The sequence below is a fragment of the Pygoscelis adeliae genome, unplaced genomic scaffold (assembly GCF_000699105.1).
Source record: "Pygoscelis adeliae isolate BGI_AS28 unplaced genomic scaffold, ASM69910v1 Scaffold77, whole genome shotgun sequence".
In the NCBI taxonomy this organism is placed as follows: domain Eukaryota; kingdom Metazoa; phylum Chordata; class Aves; order Sphenisciformes; family Spheniscidae; genus Pygoscelis; species Pygoscelis adeliae.
The window spans coordinates 5,061,444-5,077,835 of record NW_008825216.1 but is presented as its reverse complement, the minus strand read 5'-3'; the positions used below and the strand labels follow the sequence as shown (position 1 = coordinate 5,077,835).

Sequence of the window (16,392 nt, the reverse complement as noted above, 5' to 3'; positions counted from 1 at the left end):
GTATAATCTTGCAAATAGGAAAAGCTAAGCTATTAAAGGATGGCTACACTGAAGTTCCACATGCTGCTGGTTCTACAGTAAATGAAGGAAACAAATCTACCTGGTATTTTTACTCTGGATTTACAGTATATTTCTTGAGGTTTTTACAGTGTTTAATTCTTTCAGCATATAGAATATAAAGCAAATGAGTAATCAGTTTTTTATAGCATTAATTTTTTAAGGACTTATGGAAGCTGTGTACTTTTGCACCATAAGGTACCTAGTTGAATACAAAGAACAGACAAGAGATGGGTCAACTATGAATTGCCTAATAGTCCAGAGAAGTTGTAAGTGCAAATACATTCTGTATTTTTCCCCTTACTTTAGGTTTTTAAAGCATTAACTTCTGAAGCCACATTCTCAGAGATCTAGACAGATCCATCTCAGACTGACACAAGGAAAGTAAGTGCACCTTTGCAGCCATAACCTCTCAAGGGCACACAGAAGGGTAGTGATGTATCGTTCCTCTCTACCAAGGGGTGGCAGAAGTAGTGTTGCAGGGTTGGGGCCCCCATGCCACAGGCAAAGCTGCTACCAGAGAGTGCAATGAGGGCCCTGTTCCAGAAATGCACTGAAGCACTCCAGCTCCTTTAGCAGCTGCTGCTGCTTCCCTAGCCACATACTGACTATGCAATGAATTTAGCAGAAGTGTTTTTTCAAGACGATCTAAGGTTTGTCATGTTACAGACTTCACTTAGCAGGCAAAACTTGTACAGGTAAACAGAGTTTGCTGTAAGAGACCTAGAAAATCAGGAAAGATTCTTTATTTGGTGCTAGATACAAGCATTAAATGAAGTAGTGTAGGCCAACAGACTCATTAAAAGGCAAGACAGTGGCTTTAATAAGACATTTAAATCTTTTAAAGGTCTAAACAGCTAAAGCTCCACATCCAATAAATCCTAGGATATAAGTACCCAGTATTATTTCATGTAAAACTCCAAGCCATCTTGCTTTGGTAAAGTAAGAATTTTACACTAAAAACATACATACATAATTTAACCTATTACTATTTAACCACTTACTGTTTAGGTGAACTAGGTTTGGTTTGCTGTGTGAACTATAATGCTAAAGCTTAAAATCTACTCTAGGGCTGTTATTAGCATGATGTTTATTTTCAGAAATAAAAAACCCTCAGAGGAGAAATAGTAAGCAGTATAGCTTGCACTGATGAGAGCTATTGCTTCCAACAGTACTTCCCTCAGGAGTAGCCATTTTAGAAAGTTTCCTTTTAAAATGTTAGTGAGATGCAGCATAAAATGTTGTGATACTACAAAACATGCACATTAACCTGGTTAATGTGTATACAGTAAGAGTATACATTAAAAAAGTGGTAAAAATGTCAAAACTCATTATGATGACGCTATTCTTTCCTTCCAGGTAGGAAGGGGGACAGCTTAAGACAGTTGGTTACAGAAAGAATAAAACTGTGCTTACTGCTTCTTAGCCACAGACACTTGACAAAATGATCATAAGAACCAAGTGTACAAAAGAGGCCAGTCTTGTATGTAAAGGGAAAAGGACAGGAAGAAGCATAAGAAAAATCCCTGCCAAACGCCTAGAATGCCTATTTAAAAGCAACAGAATTGGTAACAGTCCCCTGCTCCTTTCAACTGCTACTGTAATAATGAAAAGTAGTTTTGATCAACAGCCAATGCCACTTCAACCATTGTAACAGTGACAGGAGAGAGACCTTTAGCTTTACTTGTGCTATGTCCCAGCTGATAAGTACACGCTCAGCTTTCACTTTTGTCAGTGTACAAAGAAACCTGATTAGATTGTGGTAAGGGTAGGAACAGACTCCCCAAAATCTCATCTTTTCCCAGCATTCCAGAACTGGTTTGGGATTTCGGAACCAACACCCTCCCCACCTCTGGCAGAAACACAATGCATCTTAGTTAATAATATGCCATTTTGACTGGCAGAGGAGAAAACTACATCCAACATCTACCTCCCAGGACTTGCTTTTGGTAATTACTTCCAAAATAAATTGAGTGAGGATTAAGACAGGTAAGTTTCTTTGGAGTTCTTCAATGTTCTGGTAAATGCACAATTAAGGTGCTTCAGAAATACATTACACTCACCAGGAAGAGAGTACTCCTTGGGAATAACTGTTATCAGTTATGTACCAAATCCAATCTTAAATATAAGAAGATACATAGGGGAGAGACGTAACATGAAAGTCTTTGGACCCAACAGCCTTTGTAAAACTAAACCTAGGCTTTTCAAGTACAAAGCAAACTTAATTCCTTTTAATTCAGAGATGACCTAAGGTGTGTAATTTTCAGATAAGCATCCTGACATTTTTGGTTCAAATGGATGAAGGGAAGAGTTTTAAACACAATTCCAATTCCATGAAAGATGGTATACCTCGGTGTAGCATTCTTGCTTTGCTCTTGTGCTTTAACTGCCCTCTAAATTACAGCATAGATTTAGTTTTCTGGTTTAGTTTTTAAACATGCATTTGACAAGTGACCCTTAAATAGAAAAGATTCATATATAGAAAACAATAAAGCATGTATGACCTCTGAATTTCCATACTGGCTTCTAATCAAATTAATTATTTTGTGTTAATTTGCACTTCCAAGGAGACATCCCATTTCTAGTTATACAAGTAACTACGTAAAAATGTCACTAGTGATTTCCATCAGTGCAAGTGAAATTGCCCCCTTCGATTGGTTGAATTCAGCTACCTCCAGAAACACTAGCTTAGTCCTGCAGCTCCTTACCTGGCAAAACAAAAGCCACAGGTCTCTTACCTTATCAGTTGTCATGGCACTGTAAAAGTGATATGCAATACTTGTGGTTCAGTCCTCCCTCTTAGACTCTCTGCAAGTCTCTTCCTCTTCTGTCTCCAGCTGAGGAATGAGGACAGGATTCCTAACCTCTTGCCCCATGCCTCTTCCCCACAACAGAAAGAGGGCAGGAAAGAAAGTCTGAATTGCGTGTTTTAAACACCGGGGGGTGGGGTGGGGGGTGGGGAATCAGTACCAAGGCTGAAATTCCCCTTGATGAGTTTCACAGGAAGAACGAACTACATAAGTAGTACGCTTGGTTTTTTCCCTTCCATCACACGAGTCTCCTGGGGGCAATGTGGACAGCATTACATACAGTGCACTCACATGAAGTTCAAAGGTAGAGCTCCAGCAAGACAGACTCTAAGTTCCCGATTTTAAAGTCTAATTTTAAAATTCAAGTTCTGACTTGTACTTCATGAATGCTTAAGAAAAAGAAATTAGTATTTTAAATTTCATGCATTCAGGATACTTTAGAAGAACCCGTTTGGGTTCAGTTTGTACCTCACCAGGTATGCTTCAACAGAGATCATATTTCCACAGCTGATTGCTCTGTTTGTGATAAGAGGTTAGGAGAACTCCTACTGTGATAATTCTCCATAAGCTCATGCCCCTGCCCTAGAATCACAACACACACAGAAGATGCACAGTTCTGTTCACGTACACATTCCACCTTCACGATGCCAGTGCTATACAAAACATCAGGACCAAGAAAAAAAACCCAAGTCAGTCAACAGCCATTTGAGAGACTTATTTTTTCTAAACTTTTGAAGTTGGATAAAAGAGCTTCAGAAGTTATTCAAGAACAGTGATAAAGTAGAATATGTGAACATCAATAAAAATTACTTTTCCAACTTGACATATTAGTAAACTGAAGTATGGGTCCTAATCATATGTTGAGAATCAGTCATGTCAACAGCTTGTTATGTGGCCAACTAAGTAGGAAAAAATAAAACAACAACCCCTCACTGACAGTGCCAGTGGTTTTGTAATTCAGGTCATAAATATAAACTATTGTGCAAACAAACAAACATGACAAAGCCTACCTCAGTTAAATTTGTTTATATGATAAAAAAATAAAATATTAAACTGCTTGTAGTGCAACATTCTATCAGCATACGTAAGTATACCATGCTTTGTAAATTTACTGTTACATTATTTACAGTATATAGCAATGCTTTAAACTAGAGGTGAAGGAACAAAAATAGGTAATGGAAAATGTTTACATACAGGTATGAGTCTTAATATTGTCCACTGAATTATCAAGTTCGCTTTGCAGACTTTTGTGTCACGTGAACATTCCTGCCCCACACCACACGGTACACCTTTCTGTCAGCAGTGGTCTGCTCTGTTTGTAGATAGTGGAAAGATGTTTTTAAAAACTGCATAGCCTTCAAGCTTTTCTGTTTCTTCAAACACCATTTGCAAGGACAGCTGTAAAATACACAAGAACTCCATCAATTACCTACATCTGATCAATCTGAAAACTCGACTCCTGAAATAAGATCAATAACTATTCACTCCTGTAGAGCTGTGCCGAAGCTGGACTAAATTAATGCCCTTTTCCAGCAGTCTCTTAGTTGAAGGATGATATTTTATAGGAGGAAAATAAGGGAGAAAAGCAGTTCAAAGATCCCTATCCATTTAAAATTCTGAGCTCCAATTGGGAGCTAAGCTCCCGGAATATAGAACAAAATATGAGAATGTAGAATTATATGCTGCCTTATTTAACATTCTGTAAAGCTTCTGCTGGTGTGCACTGCTCAAACTGATGAAAAATGAATACAGTAAAAATGATGCAGTAACTATGCCTGCAGTACTTGTTTAATTTGATATCGCTGTCCTTGTATTAGAGAAATAAGTATTAATGATGTCAGAATAATTAACTACACCGCAATTCCCTAATTATCCTCATTAGTGAGGAAGGACTGTCCTAACAGCCACTTACATACTGCAAGGAGTTATGTAAAATACATGAATACTGAGAGATGTCTTAAGGACAACTGTTTATAAGAAAGACTAACCACCAAGCTGTTCTTGGGAGTAGGTTATGTGACTTTAGGTCTCTTCCCCTACTACTACTAAAGGGAAAAATCTGTTCCTCACTTCCTCTGAAGAATGTCTTTGGAAGACTTTTAGAAGACTGCACACGCGTTCCATAGGCTGCAACAGCCCTAGAAGAGCTACTTCAGATGACAACGCTGCTTAAGCAGCAAATACTGCTGTTTTCTTGTTGACATTTCTGCTCATAGCAGACAGGAATCAGAACCACTTCGGGCTGGTTTTAGGTGGGGAAAAAAAAAAGTGGAAGTTTGAAATCCAGTATTACCTTTAATTTTCAAGTCTGAGTCTTTAAATTTCTTATTTTCAGGACAGACTATATAATAGCTTTGGACAATATAGCTTTGGACTATATAATAGTTTTGGACAAGATACTGCACCATACATTGTGAATTCTCATTTCTAGTAGTATTTGTCCATGATACAATAGAAATGGTTCACCTTCTCTACAGTGCATTAGGTAACTATTTGGGCAATAATGCATTTCAAGAATACAGAATTTTTCAATGTTTTCCAGAGCATTACTCAGAGTAAGCAAAGATCTATAAATACTTCAGTAAGAGCACTAGTCTTGCTTTAGTGGGCAGATGGTAGAAAAAAAAAATAATTGAAGTGTATAAAAAAAAAATCTGTTCTACTGTGCATTATTTCACTATATTCTATGTTACTTTACAGGCTAACTGTGAAAAAGCCAAGCACTCGATACAGCACATTTATGAAATATGGTAATTTACCCAACACCCTGAGATTTTTGTAGCCTTACCTTCTGTATCTAAAGTGAGTATTTGGAATTTTGTATTTTGTTTCTTTAACACCCACATTCTTGAGCACTTTGTGCTTGTGCTCTACGTGGTGATCTCAGCTGTCTCAAGGCAGCATCTCCATACTGAATACCTGAGCCCATTCTTTCTGGATCCAATTCTCCTGATGAGAAACAAAATGGTCACAAGAAGATGGATCACTTGCAAATAATACATTCCAATTTAACTGACAACATTAGATAAAAATACATAATGATATTCTTCTCTAGTTATGGAGAGATCTATTGCAATTCTGTTTACTTTTAGGCAATTCCAAACCTGGATCATCTTCTCCCGTAATTTCAACCACAAAGCAGTTTGTCTCCGAGTTAGGCTGGTACAAGAAATGTATTTGCACTAACTACTTCTAACAAAGGAAATGTCCAAAACGTTTTCTGCGAACACTATCAAAACACACCTGCTTTCAGAGACTAATACGCAAAGAAAGTAGTACTGTAGATACCAAGCCAAACAAAAATGGATCAATCTGACAGTATGATTCCATAAAGCACTGCCCCCAGAGGAAACGATCTCAACCTTCCCTACTTCTGGTATCTATTTTTACCCAGTCCTTACCCTGTGCCTTCAGAAATGTTCTTACGGCTGCATGGTGGACTGGCCAAGATTAGAAACATTTAGGTTTCTTAAAAAAAAAAATCCCTCTGAATAATTCAGATCACTTATTCAGGTTCATTGCACACACGTGTGCACTCTGTAAGTTAGCAGATGACAGCATGTTGAGGGGACCAGTTGATAGCTCGAGGGTAGGGCTGCCATTCAGAAAAGACCTTGGTCAAGCTAGAGGAACAGGCCAGCAGGAACCTCATGAAATTCAGCAACTACACATGCAGAGCTCTGCACCTGTGATGAAACAAACCCAAGCACTGGTACAGGCTGGGAACTGACTAAGTAGATAGCAGCAATTGGTTAGCACTGGGACACATTGCCCAGAGGGGCTGTGGAATCTCTGTTGCTGGAGCATCTCAAAATGCCCCTCAACAAGCCCCAGGCAACTTGCTCTGCTCTCACTTTGAACCTGAACGTGCTTTAAACAGGAGGCTGGACTGGAGACCTCCATAGGTTCTTTCCAGTCTCAATTTTTCCAGGATTCAATGCATGTGTGCTGGCACAAAGGAAACAGGAGCAGCTCACAGAAAACAGGACTTACTTCTGTTGTGGTAATGCCTCTTCAAATCAATCATGGAACTACAGTATCAGGAGAAATTAGCTATACTTTACTTTTTGGTTTGTTTTCTTTTTGTTTGTTTGTTTAAAATGAAAGCTGCTGTTTGGCATTGATTTGATGCAGTAATAAGGAAATTCCTATGAAAATACCACATTCTTTTCATCTAAAAATTTGCGTTTGGCATTCAAAATGCATAATTGGAGTCTGAGACAGACTTTTCAATATGGCCAATATTTAAAACTTTGAAGATATCAAACAACTAGAAGATAAGAGAGGAAAACTGGAATGCAAATTAGCTGTAATGACACCTAACACTTAGGAGCCTGCCTCCGATAGAAACCTGCCCACTTGCGCTGAGAAGCTTCTGGTATATTTCTAGATCTCCAAAAGTAAAAATGGTTTCAACCGAGAGGCAGGAAGGTCACTTCAGAGAAACACAGTTGCTAGGAAACATCCCTGAAATTTTCAGTATTATTGTTCAAATTCTCTTGACTGTATTTCCTGCTACATATGAGAAGCAGAATTAAAAGTTATGTCTGCCCTGATACTAGGTTTTTATTCTGCATTGCTAAGCCTGTCTAATGTCAGGCTTGATGTTTGTAGGGACGCAGCAATCCACAGAATGCACAGACTACACTCAGAGCTGACTGTTAAGGTAAACACTGTGTAAAAACATCCAGAATTCACACCTTTTAGATATACAGATCTGACTTAGACGCCCATTCCTATTAAGATGTACGGGAAGCAGCTATAAACCAAATGGGTTATTTTACCACAATGAAATTTTCGTTCTTTGGGTTAATTCTATTAGAGAACTTTGAATGGCAGTAGTTCCACATGTACTTTTAGTTTTCAGGGAAAAAAAGCATTAAAAGAATATAAATCTCAATTTACCTGATTCTATTTTATTGAGTATTTTTCTTGCACACTGTACAAAGGCCTCTTCAACATTCTCCCCCGTTAGTGCACTTGTTTCCAAGAACATCAGCTCTGCATTTGACACCAGAAAAACAATCTCAAAACAAGTCTGGAATATCTGATATAGTAATTCAAAGCATGAAAGCTAGAAACAGTAAGAATTTTCTTACGGAGAACTACTGTCAAATAGTATGGTCCAGACAAATTAGCTTTTGATGCCAAAACCACAAAAAACCTTCCTCTGAAATTTATACATTAATCCTAGAAAGTCAGAATCCAAAGATAATAACCTGGGCTGTGCATGCAAAATAGTGCATGAAACCAAAGAACTTCATATAGTTTCCCATTCATAGAGAGTTATATGCAAAAGGACAGCCAGCAGCAACAGTTGGTAGAAAGGACTGTTTATAATTGATTTATAAAAACAAAACCAGATTTTACCGATGGCAGGACCGCAGCACAGAAGCTCAGACTAAGACTGGCTTTAGCTGCCACAGAAATGTGTCCTCAGTCTGGAAATTCTGAATACTACAGACCAGGTAATAGTCCTCTGGATCCATGCCATGCACTGAACTCAGTTTCCCATGAGTAAAACTCATTGCTTCCAACTGCAGCACACCCCATCCAATCTTGTCTATACTCTATAGAATCTGTAAGATGCTGAAAACTAGGAAATCATGCTCTTCATTTTCTCCTCAGCCCTTTGGAGGCAAGGCAATACCTGAAGTTGTATTACATTCCCTAGGGAATATATCTCCACACAGAAGGTATTCTTTAAGTAGCAGCTGCGACTGGAAGAATCGCTGGTAATGAGAATTAAATAGTACATGTAGTTCTCACTGCAGGCACTATCCTCTCTCTATGCCTCATGTACAGACAGAACTCTCTTTTCTGTAGATATTTGAAAGGTACAGCAGGCACAGTACTCCCTAACTGCACAAAAAAATAAGTTATTTTAAGTATTAAGTATCTTTGAATGCTACATGAAGATTTTGTACTACTTACCATTTTCTTGTGCAAACCGGGATGCTTCTAGAAAAGTAACTTCACGATCTGCATCAAGATCCTTTTTGTTTCCACACAGTATTATCACAATATTTTGACTTGCTAACATTCTTGCATCTGTCAACCAATTAGTAAGTGCATTGTAGGTTTCCCGGCTATGTAGAAAATGACATCCTTTATTAGGACATACTCATTTCTAGTGAACAGATCACTGAACTAAAACTCAGAAGGCAAATCTGTATTTGTGGCAAACCACAAACTGCTGCTAGTCAGGCAAGTCACCTACACATCTCAATATGCCAGCTATGAACTGGGAAGAGTATCAAGTTCCTTCATGAAACTGTTTAAACAGTTTAAAGCTTAAAGTTTTTAAAAAGCAAAACTAAATCACCCACAATATATAAGTAAATATACACAATTATAAAATACCCTGTTAATGTGAAAAGCTAAAATTTTAAGCACTAATCTAGTTTCAGCCTTTTGTGCATGAAATTTTGGGATAACAGAATGAGTTATTGTTCAACATGAAATTCAACTGATACTTAAGTTTCAGGTGGGATTGTAAGAATTTACTACACTTGTGGAGAATTGCATGCCTGAACTTCACATTTGCGTCAAGACTAATAATATCGCAGGCAGTTACCCTGCACACACTATTAGTCATTGTAGTGGTGGTCAGATATAAAGCCTAATTTACTACACTTGTGGAGAATTGCATGCCTGAACTTTCACATTTGCGTCAAGACTAATAATATTACAGGCAGTTACCCTGCACACACCATTAGTCATTGTAGTGGTGGTCAGAGATAAAGCCTTCAAGCAGTAAGACTGACAAGTGAGTCCAACTGACCTTAAGCAGAAAACACAGATTTCAAAGACTGCTCAGAGGAGAACAGTCCACTCACAGGACAAAATGCAACAGATCTAGCGAATCATCATCAACCAACATGAAACTTATCTGACAAGTATCAGTCAATGGTGGCCAGGAAAAAATGTGGAAATGTGTAATGGTAATTCTATTGGCTGCCTGTAATATTAAAATATTAAAAGATGCAGAGACGAACAGAATTTTGGGCTACAGTTAAGGAATGTGTAGGTAGAGCTAGCTTCTCCAGAGGATGACCTGTTACACCAGCATACTAATAAGCAGTTTCCACAAACAGGGGTGTACCACCTTGGTTAAAAGTGGCTAAAGTCTGCTCTTAGTTTCTGCTGCAAGGCTTCCTGAGCCAGTGGTTGCATGTGGTCTGCCATGATTAGAACAGCTACTGGTGAGCCAACTTCCATGTATTTGTCTAACCCTTTCAGACTGTTTACATTTATTACATTCATAATATCTCATGTAAGCAAGTTCCAAGACTTAAATACGCACTAAAACAGAAGTACTTTTTATACTTATTTTCTTCCTGCCCATTCTCCGTTAGAGGGTTAGTCACTTCTGGAGGGAATCGTTACGCGTTAATTGTATCTGGTAGTCTATAAGCAAAAGAGTTGCTAGTTTTCTTACCTGGTTATATCATAGACAAGCAAAGCACCTGCAGCTCCTCTATAGTAACTCCTTGTTACAGACCTGAAATAGAATTACAGATGTACGTTTCTGTAATATTGTCATTGTTTCAAATCTGGGTTAATATAATGCAACCTATATTATGAAACAGAATTCTCATTTACATATTTGAAATAAAATGTGTTAGACAACATTATCAGCTGTGCAGCAGCAGACTGTTTACAAATAGACTTTTGATGAAGCACTTTCACTAAGTATAGCTGTACAGTGATTCTCAAAGTCCATTATGACCTGTGTGCTGCTGAAGCTACACATATCATCACACTATATGGCCTGATACAGAATTGGGAGCTGATGGCGGTATCTGTGGCTTGAAAACAGCATAATTAACTTATGTTTGAAATCTCAGTAGTGAGGAGAGAATGAGCAAAGTAGCTGTAATTGAACAATTTAAGAGTCCCCAAGTTGAAGAGGAGGAGGCGGCAAGGAAATCAAAGCAAAGCATCCTTCAAAAGGTAAAGAAGAGGAAAAATAACTGCTAAGTATGCAGAGGTGTGATCAGCTTTAAAAATAAAATAATTAGACAGACTATAAAAAGCAACAGGAAAAGAAGGACCTGCAAGTCTGTGAACACTTTGGACTTGAAAGAGCAGAATTTGCACAAGCCTCTAAAAATACAGAGCCTCCAAACTTCTCAGAATCCCAGGATATCTGGCCAACACACTGAAGAGATCTCATTAATGGAGACTACATAGCACTGCCCAGCTTTACCTAGTCACAGATGCATCCAAAGAACTTGCCTAACAGAGAACATTTACCTGGATTGCTGCCCATTACTCAGACTTCTACCACCATACTCACCTTTGTTAACCACTGCCCCCCCGCCCCAAACCAAAGAAACCTCTCCCACACACCCCATCCCCCAAAAATATAAAAAACTGATGTCCTATTTGATGGTGAATGTACACAGGAGTACATTAGATCTTTACTGAGTTTGATCTATGCCTCAGATGTATGACAGTTAAAATACAGCATTAAAAGTACTTTGGTGGTTCTAAGCTGACAAATACATTGCTTTTTCTTTAAGAAACTTAAAAGATCTCAGTCTTTCTAGAAGTGTATTTAGCCAAGTGAACTTGACAACGGATTTTTTTTTCCCTCTAATAAAATAATATTATGCTATGAAACTGTTCTCATGCAGATTTTGAACAGCTTACAACTTCCTGGCATTTACTTATTCCAACCAATAGAAGGTCTTCTAAACACAGAGTTAAGCACACACAGTGAGTTAAGAAACTATTCTGAGTTTGACTGGTGAACAAACTTTTAGCCACATATTCTACTCACATACCTTAACCATCACAGAAAATACCCAAAAAAAGCAAGGGCAGAACCTCAGATCCTGCAAGGCAGCATTGCTTTACTGAAATCAATGGATCTATGTCGCTATGTCCAAGTTGGAAGATCTGGCCTAGTTAATAATATGAAAGGAGACAAACAATTCCACTGACCAAGAAACTATGCCTACTTATAAGCAGGGATAAATAATACCCAACACCCACAGCAACAATTTAATAACAAACACTTGATAAAATGATTGAAAAGGGTACCTGAATCTCTCTTGTCCTGCTGTATCCCATATCTGCAATTTTACATATTTACCACCGACATTTATGATCTTTGAACCAAATTCCACTCCTATAGTATGATTTGAGTCATCTTTGACTACAAAAAAGAAATAAAGACAGACTTATTTGGAGAATATTTAGAGTGAATAATTAGTTTTTACATAATCCAATTTAGGTATAATCAAAACTCCTCTGTGTTCAAATTACAAACTACTTCCTGAACCACCAAATTCAGTGCCGCTCATAAGCCTACTGCCACCATGCAGAAATAAACATTCTTACAATTTTTGAACAGCTTATTCAATTCAAAATTACTACTAGAAAGGCCTGCCTTAATCAAATCATTCCCATTTCACATTAATAAATGACAAGATAAGTTTTGTACCCTTTTTTTTCAAACTGTGTTTTCTAATACTTTGATGCAATTTAAAATTCACGGAAAAGCAGAACACAAAAAGACACAGTCTTGCCCGTGAATAAGCAAGAGCTACTTCTTCTTTAAAGTATGAAGTTGAGATACTTGCTTTATGTACACTGTTCACAGTACTTTACGTATCACAGATTCTCAGCAATATACTAGATAAAGTATATTATATATATAATATACATAAAGTATATAACCCTAACCCATACTAGAAGCAAGGTCACGGTTCAAGTTCAATCATAGAATCATGCCATGTTCCTTAGTGATTACACATTATTACCCTAGAGCTATTCCTCGAGAGATCAGGCTGAGAAAGATAACAGCCACCTTAGATTTACAAAGGTTTCTAAATGCATGTTATTTTTGTCTAATCATGAGCTAAATGCACTACCCAACAGGAAATTTTCTTTATATCCTCTGTTCATCTCTAAGTAACATTTACAATGGAGTCTCTACCAGTATTTATGATAGAACACAGTCCTTAACAAAGAACGTGGAGTATCTATTTCTTTAGAAAGAGACTAGATGTTGGGAGATTTGAGTTCTATCCAACAGGCTTTCTAAATCTACTCAAGCAATTCAACTTTTCTTTCATCTGCTCAGTATTTTTTCTAAAAGATCCAAGTCTCTACTACATATCTAGGGAAGCTTATAGCTGCAAGGTATAATTCTCACAAAAAGTAAGCCTGTATTTTCATCAACACCCTGTTAACATTTATTTGAGAGTAATAGGGAATACTGCTCAATATCAGGCTTTTGATTAGAGGCAGCGAGAATAAAGATTTACAGCATGGTTCTGAACATAATTCTCAGTCAAAATCCTCATCTATACAAATAAGAGAATTATGGGAACTTCCATACAAAGAATAGATACTCATGTAGCAGAGCCTTCATCTGTGGTACAAAGCAATGGAGAACTCTTACTGTGCTCACATATACTTACATTTCTTTTCAATAAATTGGTGTAGTAAACAGGATTTTCCGGTTCCAGCATTCCCTATGACCAAGAACTTAAACAGAAAATCTGAAGATGGAAAGACAAAAAAAAAAAAATTGCTAGATTTTAGTACACGCTCACATTTTTGTCACAAGACCAAGTACACAAGCCAGCTATTCTCTAGTAGCTGTTATTTCAAAGAGAAGGGAATAGATGACAATTAGAAAAATAACAATAAATCTGAAGAATAGCCCAGTGTATTCAATAGCGATGCTACAAAGTAAGAGCTAAGAATGCTATTTGTTTATGGAGATACAAGAATGACAATAAAAGATGGAAATGGTTGAATTTGAATTCGGTTAAAATAGGCTGAATTACAGGTATATGGTTGGCTTGTATTCCAGCAACCTGTTTTAAGGGTACGTAAGCTATTAGCTACAGTCAGTAAAAATGCCCTATATAATGATGTAGTTTCTTAAAATCTGTATGTGTTTGTACTTTTAAAAAATGTTTGGTTTTTTTTTATTTTAGTCACATTAATTTGAACTTCTCTGTATTAACTGCTTAATACTCATACTTCGTTTTAATACTTGTAAAGCTGGAAGAACTACAATACTTTTCTACAAAATTTACAGGCAAGAAGTAGTTTTTATTCTGGGATGCCTGCTTTCACATTTCCTCCACATAGTAAATCAAGATACAGGTATTTCTGGCACTTTATCTATTTATAAGCCATTTACATCAGTGTTCATTAGTAATACATGTATTCAAGATTTATGGTCCATTTGTATTGTTTTAACAGTTACATGTAATGCTTTAATACTACCTCCCCAGATCTGGTTTCAGTTTGGCTAAAGACTGAAGAAAGCTTCCTTGTCTTACCACTCTCAAACATATACGCTGATAAACTGTGATTAGAAAGTTTACAATTGCTTCCCCTAATATACAGCCATCAACTTTTACAGTTCGTGCAAGATCCACTACTTATTTTCCTACCAGCAACAGCATTTTTTTACAGTCATCTTTACAACTTTATTGCAGTTTCTCTTACAAACATAGCAGGTCTCCAGAAGACGTCAGGTAAGCATGCAATGAAAAGGATTAAGTTTGCAATATCAACAAAAAAAACCCCTTAACATTAGTTTCATTAACAATGTTCAGAGCTGTCAAATGGGTTACACAGATATTGGCCCAGAGGATGGCAGAACAAAAAAAAATTAGACTATGCTAAGCAAGTCAAAGCACTGATACATTACATCTTGTTTGAGTCTTTAGTTTTACAAATTGAATTTAACATGCACACAAATCTATGCACTCATTCCATTTCACACAGGAATTGTTATTTGTTATGGTACATAATAAACACCCCCTAGCAATGGTAAAAGCAGCAAGCAAGTTTCTCATATGGTAAGAAAATTCCCACTGTTGAAAAGTCAACAGCAAAACAGAGGGCTATGAATCCTGGGAACATCCACCATCCTTTGTCTTCACCCGTCTTCCAAATTTTACTCATATTTAAAATGAGGTAGTGTTTTCCTAAGGATTTTTGCTTTTTTACATTTTACCTTTGCATGATTTTTCTTGTTTCAAATGTTGCAACAGGCTTGGTATAGATTTTGTATTCTACCCTTCTCAGAAGATTGCTATTTCTTTCTCACAAATATGACCATTTACACGCTCAAGACATTCTGTTCCAAACTCCTCTCATTCTTCACGCCCCCACCCAGCTGCTCATGCTTTCTGGATGAAAAAGAGAGTTACAAAAAGGATTTTGCTTCAGGTTGTGAAAATTTTGCGTGTTATCTCCTGTAAAGAAGGGCCCTTCATGTCATCTCAACTGCAAAGCACGCTGAAGCTGAGAATGCTTCATTCTATCATATCTTCACTGTTAGTATGAAACGTAGGTATCATAAATAGCCCCAAAGTATTAGGTTAAGAAAAAATTCATCTCTGAAAGAAAGCCAAGTTTCTCTTCTTATGGACCAAGTATCGCTAGCTAGCTGCCTTGTGTACCTTTTTGTATATTTAAACTACCGTGGGTGTGTGTAATCTCACTGGTTTTACCACTTTCACAGAGTTTCTCAAAATGCGAGATGTTCTGAGACATAGTCACAATTAAAATAATCTGGTTTTGGTCTCTGCAGTTTTTCCAAAAATAAATCTGAAATCCAGTTAAAACCGGTTCTCCTATGTATCTGGTGAATGCTGTTTGTCAGATTTTCTTGTTAAAAACAACTACAAAATTCATGTCTACCTTCCTTTTTTCCACGGAAGACTCATATTATTGACAGTAGTATAACAGCTACCGTCTAACTAAACCAGGAAAAGAATAAAACCAAATCTCTCTTCCTACACTAATTTGCTCTGTGATTGTAAGCACTGGTTGTTAAACATGGTTCACGAAGCCATACTTGTGCAACCCACAAAACCACGCTGAAGAGCAAATTTAACACGCTGCTCCGTTCTGTGCAGACAGGCTGCAGGCCAGTGAGAAACTGAAACAGCGGTGTCGCTGCCAGGGACTGATCTGCAATAGCTTCAGAACAGCAGTGTATTTTTCCTGAGGTGTTTTAAGTTGAGGTGCTTTATATTTTGCTCTGAAAGCAAGAGTGATATTTGGGGATTTTATATTTGTGTCTTTAAACTGGTAACATATTCTAGCAGCACTTTATAATAGACTCCCAATTCCTGTCAAGATCCTATTGTGCCACACAACTTTAAAAGCAAATCTTTCCTACAGATAAATCACTTAAATGCTGATTCAATACCTGCTTACTTAGTAGACAAAAAAAATATTTCCCTCTGGCAAAATAGCAAACATGTTTTCTAAGGTGAAACTTGAAACTGCAATTACAATTCACTTGTTTACAGTATGAAAGTAAGAATAAAACACGTTTCTCTACCACAGAATGGAAATATCAGTATCTTATAATAAAAAAATCAAAACCTTTCTGCACCAAAGAAGGCAGCAACATTTCCAAACACATGTAGACTCGTAAATGACACTTTGAAGTTACATTCACAAATGTAACTGCTTTTATCAGTTTAAACTCCAATTTTATGTAAATTGTTCAAAATAGCAAAAGACTTTTAGA

General features: G+C 37.2%; 1 protein-coding gene across 1 annotated transcript; it reads right to left on the bottom strand.

Annotated features, from left to right (window-relative positions):
- Positions 1 to 3,481: 3,481 nt before the first annotated feature.
- RAB4A (RAB4A, member RAS oncogene family) lies at positions 3,482 to 15,404 on the bottom strand. Its single transcript, XM_009329234.1, has 8 exons — positions 15,362 to 15,404; positions 13,304 to 13,384; positions 11,919 to 12,033; positions 10,309 to 10,371; positions 8,802 to 8,956; positions 7,773 to 7,868; positions 5,656 to 5,816; positions 3,482 to 4,265 (listed from the first exon to the last, which is right to left on the bottom strand). Exons 1-7 carry the CDS (start codon positions 15,402 to 15,404, stop codon positions 5,701 to 5,703), a joined length of 669 nt encoding a protein of 222 aa, XP_009327509.1. The 3' UTR covers positions 3,482 to 4,265; positions 5,656 to 5,700.
- Between the last annotated feature and the right edge of the window lie 988 nt (positions 15,405 to 16,392).

What these genes read in the sequence shown, in the direction of transcription:
- RAB4A (XM_009329234.1), bottom strand. Translation starts at nt 15,404, where the DNA reads ATGTCTCAGAACATCTCGCATTTTGAGAAACTCTGTGAAAGTG. An exon ending in GCAGGACAAGAGAGATTCAG is followed by an intron (nt 10,372 to 11,918) that starts GTACCCTTTTCA and finishes ATTCTATTTCAG; the next exon opens with GTCTGTAACAAGGAGTTACT. An exon ending in CTTGTCTATGATATAACCAG is followed by an intron (nt 8,957 to 10,308) that starts GTAAGAAAACTA and finishes TTTTCTACATAG; the next exon opens with CCGGGAAACCTACAATGCAC.